Source organism: Megalops cyprinoides, chromosome 16, assembly GCF_013368585.1.
Source record: "Megalops cyprinoides isolate fMegCyp1 chromosome 16, fMegCyp1.pri, whole genome shotgun sequence".
Taxonomy (NCBI): domain Eukaryota; kingdom Metazoa; phylum Chordata; class Actinopteri; order Elopiformes; family Megalopidae; genus Megalops; species Megalops cyprinoides.
Window position 1 is genome coordinate 19,700,395 of NC_050598.1, and position 9,927 is coordinate 19,710,321.

The 9,927-nt window shown below is 40.6% G+C and overlaps 2 protein-coding genes across 3 annotated transcripts in view; both read left to right on the plus strand.

Moving 5' to 3' along the window:
• shtn3 (shootin 3) overlaps positions 1 to 3,787 on the plus strand; it is a 31,539-nt gene extending 27,752 nt beyond the window's left edge. For both annotated transcript variants that reach the window (XM_036548688.1, XM_036548689.1), the window contains exons 15-17: positions 1,101 to 1,221; positions 2,387 to 2,711; positions 3,334 to 3,787. In XM_036548688.1, coding sequence (XP_036404581.1) covers positions 1,101 to 1,221; positions 2,387 to 2,711; positions 3,334 to 3,484 — 597 coding nt within the window. In that variant the 3' untranslated portion in view covers positions 3,485 to 3,787. The remainder of the gene's footprint in view (positions 1 to 1,100; positions 1,222 to 2,386; positions 2,712 to 3,333) is intronic.
• Positions 3,788 to 5,605: 1,818 nt separating this feature from the next.
• thoc3 (THO complex 3) lies at positions 5,606 to 9,622 on the plus strand. The gene is made up of 6 exons (XM_036548403.1): positions 5,606 to 6,006; positions 6,341 to 6,497; positions 6,780 to 6,984; positions 7,568 to 7,729; positions 8,138 to 8,238; positions 8,593 to 9,622. The coding sequence occupies exons 1-6, from the start codon at positions 5,827 to 5,829 to the stop codon at positions 8,754 to 8,756; spliced, it is 969 nt and encodes a 322-aa protein (XP_036404296.1). The 5' UTR covers positions 5,606 to 5,826; the 3' UTR covers positions 8,757 to 9,622.
• Positions 9,623 to 9,927: the final 305 nt, after the last annotated feature.

Sequence of the window (9,927 nt, forward strand, 5' to 3'; positions counted from 1 at the left end):
TGTTATGGTGTTAATCATTTCTGTTTTAAATGAAATTTTATGAATAAACACCATCAAATGTTATTATAATGTATGTATATGTTAAAATTTACGTATTCTGTACACATGACAATTGATCAGGGAGTGACACCGCAGTAGCGATATGACTTATTATTGATTGAAGATTTTTATTGTTATTGAAAATTATTATTGATTGAAGATTTCTGTATGTGTGCATCCAAGCACTGTGCAATATTCACGTTAAACAATTGAGTTTACATCAATTACCTCAGGTCTCTAAACATTGCTTCTAGGTACACTACAGGCTGCACATATTCATCCTACAGTACAAATCTGTTTTTAGGACTGACATTAAATGTACCGTAACATAGAAAGGTTGGACAATTGTAAAATTTACTGGTCATACCTTACAGTGTTTTGTCTTCTTTAAAAAACCGTGGCTGTGCTATTCACACCCCAATTACAATAACAAGGGCCACAACATATGGAACCATGGGTATGTCTTACAGGAAATAGTAGAGTTATAGGAAAGTATTGATAATGTTATGACTAGACACACACACACACACACACACACACACACACACACAGGTTGAAAGATTTGTGCATTATTTCACTTTTAATGAAATGAAGTATTGTTACTTTAAAAGAAAGCAAAGTAGAATTCTGTTGGTTTATGTACATGGTACATACATCTATGCTGAAACAACGAAAACTGTAGTAAGTTGTTTGGCAGTTGTAAGTTGTAGAATGATCGAGTAAACTTACAATCTATAGCGGCCAGCAAGAAACTTGGGTACCGGACAACACTGAACAAGGTGCTGCAGTACATTCACTTAAATTCCAGTTGAATAGTGATCATTATAACAGCTTGCTGCAAGGAAACATTAGAGCTTTATAGGGTTAAACTAAAACCATGCAGCATCCTTGTCATGTAAATGGGCAATTATTCTCCCTCTCAAACTGGCAAATTTCTCAAACTGTTCATGTACAAACTGGCAAATTTCTCAAACTGTTCATGTTTCAAGTACAGAAGTGAACCTGAAAACCCAGCCAATGAGAAAACTCTTTTTTTGCATTCCCTGTGTTTGAAAACACAGGAGACAGTCAAGAAGAGTCCCAGCCGGGGCTTTCCTGAGGCATTGCCGGGAAAGAAGGACAGTGAACTGGAAGTGATTCTGAGGAGGAGACGCAAACAGGCCTGTGACCCAGGTTCAGGAGGTATCCCCACTTACCCTGTCCATTAGCACACCCTCTGTGAGCTGAAGCTGTCACCTGTCAATAGGGCACATATTTTCTTTGAAACCTCATTTTATACTAAAAAGTTTATACCGAAATAGTCTTCCTTTAGCAGGCTTCAGTGTTTAAGGCACTCAGCTGGAGTGCCAGCTAAGCTGTATGGCCTCAGTTTCATCCCCGCCGTGTCATCAGGCGATGATGACCGCAGCGGTGGAACAAATTGGCTTCGTTCCACTGGGGATAGGGCTGGGTAGGTCATCTAAGGTCCCGTCATCTCTCTGCTCTAAGGCACCCTGCAATTCGTCAGACGCCTGAAAGTTGCCTGGATGACATCAGCGGAGTATCGTCCATCCTTCAATGAGCACCCACTCAGCTGTAGTGCGCTGCGTGACTTGCAGTGTGAAAAAAATCTGTTGGCTGTGTATGAGTTTATATGAGGATTGCATTTGCCTCACTTCAGTGCTTCTGTGTGGGTGTAGAACTAACATACAACTAATATACAACTGGCCCTAATATATATACAAGTTGGTGTTCCAGGTGGCCAGGTTGTGTGAACACTGGAAATAGATGCTGAAGATACAGTTAGCATTTAAGTGGCAGAACTGAAGAAAAATACAACTGGAATTCTCATGTATTTAATTGATTCATAGACATTCTGAATGTACCCACTAGAGGGCAGAAGCTACTCACTTATCACTCCGGCACTCTAGAGTGATACCCGTCCCATCCCCCTCCCTTTCCCTCCAACCCCTAGCCCTCTTGCATAATAGGGTAGAATATTTAGAAAACTGCTGACAGCAATTCTGTTAAAACTAAGGGATACTTCTACAGCTTGAATTTCTCTCAAAATGCCCTTAGTAACTACAGTGAACACTGCAAATGAGATTTACATTATCCCCCATGTACGTCATCCTGATAAACTGAGGGAAAGTATGAGTTTGCTTTATATCAAGCTCTCCAAACACCACTTCTACAGTAAACAAACAAATAAATGTAATGTAATAAAAATTATTGGTTAATTCTTTGGCTGTCCGATTAGACAGGACTTTTCCGTGGTGTCCCATCATTTCCCCTCATTTTCAGCAGAAAGTGAACATCCAGTTCAGTTCAGTGAGCACAGAGATGACTGATGTCTTTTGTTCCCTAGATGAGAGGGACGGTCAGATCAGTAAGTTCTCTTCCTCGGAGAGTCTGAATGCCCGGAACAGCTCCGACTCGGGCAAGGAGCCAGGAGGGTGCAGACGCAGCTCTGACTCGGGCAGAGAAGCTGACGGCTCCAGGCGCATCTCTGACGCTGGCAAGGAGCCATCCGGGCTCAGGCGCAGTTCGGACTCTGGCAGAGAGCCCGTTGTGATGAGGCGCAGTTCCGACTCTGGCAGGGAGCCCAGGGGGTCCTGGCAGGGGGGCAGCGCCCGCAGCTCTTTGTCCGAGAAAGGGGCCTGTGAGGTGGTAACAAATGGCTGCTGTGACGGGTGAGGCCCCATTACATCGCTTCACTAATGCAGGATGGCAGATGCGGCATGCTGATCATGTGTACTTTCAATAAGGGATGTAACCAATGTGTCAGTTAATCGACTATCAATGACGAGTGCGCATTGACAGAGAATCATTAACAAACTCTTCTGATAGGGCTTGCTGTGATGAAGCATGATGACAGAACTCTCGTTAACCTACAAAATGCACAAATAACTGTAAAATGATAGTTTTTGAAAAATAATATATTAAGTAGGCTACATTTGTTTCTGTTTTTATTGTTGTTTTTCATCTCATGATCTGTGTTGATTAAAGTGATTGGGGCTTTTTTATCAGTGAAATCATATAAAAATGTACAAAAACAAATTGTTGTTACTGTTAACATATTTCATCATCCATTAACGATTATTGTCCTTCTAGGCCATCAACTAATTGAAGGACAGAAATGTGTCTAATTTACATCCCTACTTCCAATACCAGAATACTATATTCATCTGTAGTAAATAGCCATAACTTCTTATAAACAGGAATTGATGATGGCTTGTAAAATGTCAGCCAGGTTTGACAACTATGAGTATGAGACAAATTAGCAATGTTCACTCCCTGCTCTTTTGATTTCAGTGAGGAGGATGAGAAGCAGAAATTGGAGAAATGTGCGCAATCCAATGGAATCAGTCACGCCGTCCTACAGCAGGACAAGCATGCCACCTTAACACCAGGATCGCCAGCAGGCCCCAACCCCCTGAATGGGAGCGCTGACGCAGAGTGTTAACAGCATTCCCAGTGGCAGTCACAAGGCGGCAGCAGAGACAAGCAGTGCAGGACAGGGCAAGGAGAGCTGCACAATTTGCACAGAATCTCGATTTGTTTTTTAACTTTAGACACCTGACCTGAGCTTTAGTTTTTTCTTTAGTTTTGAATGCACACTGTCTGCTAGTGTGGGCTTGTGTCTGTTTATGAAAAACATTATTGTCTTGTTTATAACACAACACAATAGTTTTATTTGTGTTTCTCTATTTAGTGAAGTTAACAGACTGTAGAATATCTGAACACCTGCTCTTTTTAAGAATTTACTTACCCACACTATTTATTTAATGCTTTCTGACAATTGGATTTTGACAGCATTGTTTTTCTTATTTTTATTATTATTATATGGAACACTAAAATGTCTGAAATATGGCCTTGAATTCCTATTTTATAATTATAATGCATTAATGCCTTCTTGAATATCGTAAAATGTCTCAAAAGCATTGCATTTTAAACAAAGTATTTCTTGGCAAAATTAACCAAAAAGCTCCAACAATAAAAATTACCTGAAGAATTAAAAATAATAACAAATTCAACTTTAAGCAGGTCAGTAGCTAAATTCTAAATACACTAATAGTGTTAGATATTGCACATACAAGCACTATTTAGTATTTAAGCTGGAAGACTCCAGTGTTTCAGTTAGCAAATTCTCTTCACCAGTGTGTGTGCTTTTTGTGTCAACAGATGTCAGCAGAATGATGATGCAAATGAAAACTATGCTGGTGTTTGTTTATGCCTGGACTTCCTTGAGGAAATAAGTGCTAGTATACTCAGCCTACCTCCAAATAGACACATCCACCTCTTAATTGTCCTAAATTGTATTAAATCTACAAACTGTAAAAGGATAACAGCTTGAATGGAGGTTGCAACAGCTAAACATGTCTTCCGCATTCTACCCCCTGAGGTCTTTGCACTACAGTGATCACATAACACCACAGGTGTTATTTGTGCTTACTTCTCTGTTGAGGCAAGGTGCTACTACCACCTGTGTATCCCATTTCATGGTCATTGTAGTCCTGGATTCTTCAGGAATATAGGAAGGTGTTTGGAGCCAATGAGCCAATGGGAGATCCACTCCCCTTGCATCAGTTATCTTGTGCTTTATTAGGCCTGGTTCCACAGTGCTGCAGTTGAGGACCATGTTACCTTGATACATGCTATTTGTAGCATTGCTTTGGTGATTATTCACCTCTATGCCTCTTTGAGTTTGTGGATTGAAAAAAAATGGCTGTTGGATCTCTTTTTCCACTTCTTGCACCAAACACTGAAGAATCCATTTACATACTTTGGAGTCAAGTGTACCTGCGCATGCCATCCTGATCTGTGGAGTGACTGAGTCATACATGCATCATGCCCTTGCTTCCTGGAGACCTGCCTTTAAATTAAGCAAAAGAGATTTTGCTGCAATAGCTACACATTAACCCTGAATGCAAAGGATTGTCACTTCAGGGCCGCGCTTTGGCATAAAGCCCTAGCATAACTGCTTCCTATTAGCCTTTTCCAAAGTTGTAAGGCTCCATCTGCATTTTAAGATGTTGCAAGACTTGCATTGAATGATTGCGTTACCTTAACACAACTTTGCTAACACAGCTGCAGTTCACATTTTTGTTGCTATCTGACAATTCGCTATGAACACTGTAAAGTAATGATAAGTATGTGTGAGTTTGCTTGTTCCTTGACTACAATGTGTATGTTTGAGATGTAAAGGCAAAGGTGACATTGTCCCAAACTTGAGTTTATAAACCTTTCACAACTCCTGTATTCATGAAGCATTCTTTTTTTAATTGGAGGAAATAAAAAATTGGCCATTTAAGTTCTGTGGTCTCGCGTAATGTTTTGAACTCCCCATCTCCCTCGGAGATATTAGGTTTTCTTGAATATGCAGGCATATAACATGAAAAATTAGCAGCCATGCCAATCATATGTCTCACGTACACCACCTCCTATTCCTTCTGGATTGTAATTTTAAGTTATGTTTTATAGTCTTCATACAATGAGAATGCATACTGATAGACTTCGGACACCAAATAGAATGTTGAATTGTCAATAAAGTTTTTTTTCTGGGCGGAAGAGCCCATTTCGCATTTTCCGGGTGTCGCTGTCTTTTCGGTATTGAAAAAGATGTTGAATAGTACTGACTGGAGGATTAACAGATGAGTACAGGTTAATGTTTTTTAACATTTACAGGTTAATGTTTTCTTTATCTCCCAAAATAATACGTGTCTTCACGTTTCGCTGATCGGTACATCTTTCCTTTGTGAAGATTGCCTCCCCCGCGCATTTTCGAGAGTATTTAAACCCTCAAACATGGCGTCTCAATACTATTTGGAAATGCAGGAGAGTTTCAAAAATAACAACAAAAGTCGTGAATTCCCGGCTCACAGCGCTAAGGTTCATTCGGTAGCTTGGAGCTGCGATGGGAGAAGGTTGGCATCTGGATCATTTGACAAAACTGCAAGTGTGTTTGTTCTTGAAAAAGATCGATTGGTAAGTGTTTCAATTAACCGTTACAGTGATGAAAGCCATGCGGTTGTAGCTCATTTTAAAATGCATAGCTTCATAAGAGCAGGGATCTCAGCGGCGTATTTGCTTGTTAGCAGGCTAACGCATTAGATTAAATGTTTCCTCCGTTGTAGAATTATACTAGTATTGGCAGGTAACTGGGTGCATTTGTTAGCTAACTAAGCATCCAGGCCATTTGATGCACCGTAGGAAGGATAGTCTAGCTACGTCTAATGCACTGCAATGTAGCAGACAAGCTAAGCGTGTTGAGCTAATTCTCAAACTGTAATTCAGTTCTGTGTCGTGTCTTTAATTGTAGGTGAAGGAAAACAACTACCGCGGCCACGGGGACAGTGTCGATCAGCTGTGCTGGCACCCAACAAACCCCGATCTTTTTGTTACTGCGTCGGGGGATAAGACCATCCGCATCTGGGATGTCCGCACAACAAAATGCATTGCGACTGTAAACACAAAAGGTTAACACCATCCCTTTATTGTAATTGTGCTGGCTTGTTCTCCGTGGAGACGTTGATGTAAATGGCAGTATGAAAATTGAACTGTGAATGAAAATTAGCACTGGTGCCATGCAGCTAACGATCTAGATGTATCCTCATCATCCAAACTAGACTATAAACAGAGTAAAGATATATAAAGCTAAATAAAAAGCATAATTCCAGTAGCACTTATTTCACTTAAAATATCAAGAATAGGACAGTGGAGTGGAACGTACATCTGTAAAGAACCTGATCTGGTTGTAGGGGAGAACATAAATATATGCTGGAGTCCAGACGGACAGACCATCGCAGTCGGGAACAAGGATGACGTGGTTACTTTCATCGATGCCAAAACGCACCGGTCACGAGCGGAGGAGCAATTCAAGTTTGAAGTGAACGAGATCTCCTGGAACAACGACAACGATATGTTTTTCCTGACCAATGGGAACGGTTGCATCAACATCCTCAGGTCAGAACAAGACGCTTGAGCATGTTTCTGCAATGACCTGATAGCGTCAATCATGCTTCTCTGTGCATTTGGAGATCCCCGCAACATTACGCCATGAAATGTTTACCCTATAATGGGTCTACGTGTTTCCTTTCTTTTTTAAATATTGCGTTTCCACTAGCACCCATCGCGGTGTTCTTAATCCTGGTTTCTTTTTTCACTTACACATTTAACAAAACCATGCATAGCCAGACGTATAGTTTGGCATTTTTTTTAACTGCATCCATTTTAATTGAATCATGCTAGTTCTACAGAAAAGGGCAAAAGGGGAACATGCAGTTTGCAAAGTTTGGTCATTATAAAACCCATTTCATGTAGTATGATAAAGCTTGATTGGTACAGGGTTCTATTGTCCAGTCACATGCATTTAATTAAATTTATTTTAAGCAAAGAAAACTGATATCCTTGTACTTTAACATAAATAGCATTTTTCCGTTGTGTGGGAATATAAATGCGTATGACGATGTACTTATTAGTTGTTTCTGTTTATAGATATATGTATGTAAGTATAAACGGTGGACATTCTGGCTCTTTTCTCTTTCAGTTATCCAGAACTGAAACCGATCCAGTCCATCAATGCCCACCCTTCTAACTGCATCTGCATCAAGTTTGATCCCACAGGGAAGTACTTTGCCACAGGTAGTGCGGATGCCCTGGTCAGCCTATGGGACGTAGAAGAACTGGTGTGTGTGCGGTGTTTCTCCAGGTGAGGGTGCACTTTACACAAGTCTACACTGTAAGCTGCCTCTGGGACTTGGGTTACCAGGATGTGCTCCTGCATTACAGTTTCAAAAAACCCTTATTGAGTAGCCGTGACAGTGTTAAGAATCCCAGCAGCATCATTCTCACTTGCATATTTAACCTCATGCCGAAAACCTAGTGCCTTGTAATATATTTTCCCTCCCCTGACCGACTTGTTACCAAGCCAGCACCTAATAGGTTGTGTAACCAAGCAGACACTGTTAGTTGTTGTTTGCCTGGCCCTTGACAAATAAGGTCATGGAAAACCACCAAAAACTTCAACATAATGAGCCGGGTTTCTACTATGCAGTGACAAAGACTCACAGGGGAGGCTTTGTATGAAATTTAATCTTGTCCTTCGAATATTGACCAGGTTAGACTGGCCAGTCCGGACACTGAGTTTTAGCCATGACGGCAAAATGCTGGCATCAGCATCCGAGGATCATTTCATTGACATTGCAGAGGTTGAGACGGGTATGTTACACACTTTTTATATCACATATTTAATATATTGTATGGTCAGCTTCTGTGAAGTGTTCTTCACTGAATCAGGTTTTAAATCCTAGATCCCAAATCCAGACTACTGCCAGTGTAAATGAGAAACATTTAACAGCATATTTTTGTAGCCGTAGTAGGAATTTTACATATGTATGCACAAAGTCTTGGTATATTGCAGTACATTTCAATAAGCAAGTAAGAGTAAATCTGCAAGAATAATTGTTCTCTGCCATCTTTTTTTTGCATGAAGTAACGTGTGAGTGTGTGCTGAGAGTGGTGGATAAGATCGTTGCTGTTTTTGCTTTCCCCTTATGTTTGGCACTCACGTAGGAGAGAAACTGTGGGAGGTGCAGTGCGAGTCGCCCACTTTCACTGTGGCCTGGCATCCTAAGAGACCCTTGCTGGCATACGCGTGCGATGACAAGGACGGAAAGTACGACAGCAACCGGGAGGCGGGCACTGTCAAGCTGTTTGGTCTGCCCAATGATTCCTGAGAGGTGTGGTCTCCACTTTTGTTGGTCTCCAGGAACACTCGGTGTCTGTTCTTTTATTGGATAATCAGGACTCTTTGTGTGGCCTTAACCTTGTGACTCAAGCCAATGCAGATCTTGCAGCGCCCTAAGCCATACTCCCACGTAGTCAAGGAAGCATAGCTGAATGTGGTCCAGTTTATACATAGACGTGGGTGAGCGTTCCTGTTCAGCGAAGCTACAGATTTGCTTCCTTTCAATGTAGATATGGCTGTGGTTTCTTTGTTTGTTAGCTCCTTTAATTAAATTGAAATAATTAAAATATAATTGGTGTTGTTGCTGGAGAACAGTTAACCTGTTTTTTATTAAGGCATGTGTTTCAGTATTTCAATTGTCTGTTGAAACACGGGGGTGATATGTTTTTAATATATGTCATTGACATTGCTGAAATGAAGAGGGATATGGGTAAAACCAAGAATTTGAAACTGTATCCAGTTTGAAGTGGAAAAAGAAGGCTTTGACTGTCCCCAGCTTCAAAGAACAAGTCTGAGTTTGTGTATGCATTCCTGCATAATTTTGCATATGGTTAAATCCTCAAAAGAATGTAAGGACCAACAGAGGTTGACATCAAAGGCAGTTATTTGTTGTTACGGTAATGCAATGCAGTGTAATTCAAGGCATTACATCTACAGGGATGGGAAAAGGGTAGGAAGTTATGACAAGGATTTACTACTTCAACCAGCAGGGGGCCTTGTTACACCATGACAGCACATTAGCAAGTGTTATCTCTGTACTGTATATAATAAACTGTCATTGTTTTTGGAAGTAATGAGTGATACATTTTGTACTGTTTATGTCAATTGTAGGTGGATTTTGTTATTCAATTAAAATACCAGTGAAAAGACTATTTGTTCCTGACTGGTCTGAAAGCCACAGCAGTCACAGTAGTGATTTTATCCCGCTTCCCGTTGGACCACAGAATTTTGTTTGGTTTTATGTGGGTATCTCCGCTACATGAATACTGTCAGTGTGCCCTGAGAAATGATTAAGATTTACATGGAAATATATGTGCATATGAAACACATCATGCACATATGGGATGTTAATGTACAATAAGGATGCATACACAATGTGTATTAAGTGAATACAAAGATTTATACAGTGGTGTTTTGAATGATGTTTAGGTATATTGCAT

Coding starts and splice junctions, on each gene's coding strand:
- thoc3 (XM_036548403.1), top strand. CDS start 5,827: ATGGCGTCTCAATACTATTTGGAAATGCAGGAGAGTTTCAAAAATAAC. Junction 6,007..6,340: donor TTCTTGAAAAAGATCGATTG/GTAAGTGTTTCA, acceptor CTTTAATTGTAG/GTGAAGGAAAACAACTACCG. Junction 6,498..6,779: donor TGCGACTGTAAACACAAAAG/GTTAACACCATC, acceptor ATCTGGTTGTAG/GGGAGAACATAAATATATGC.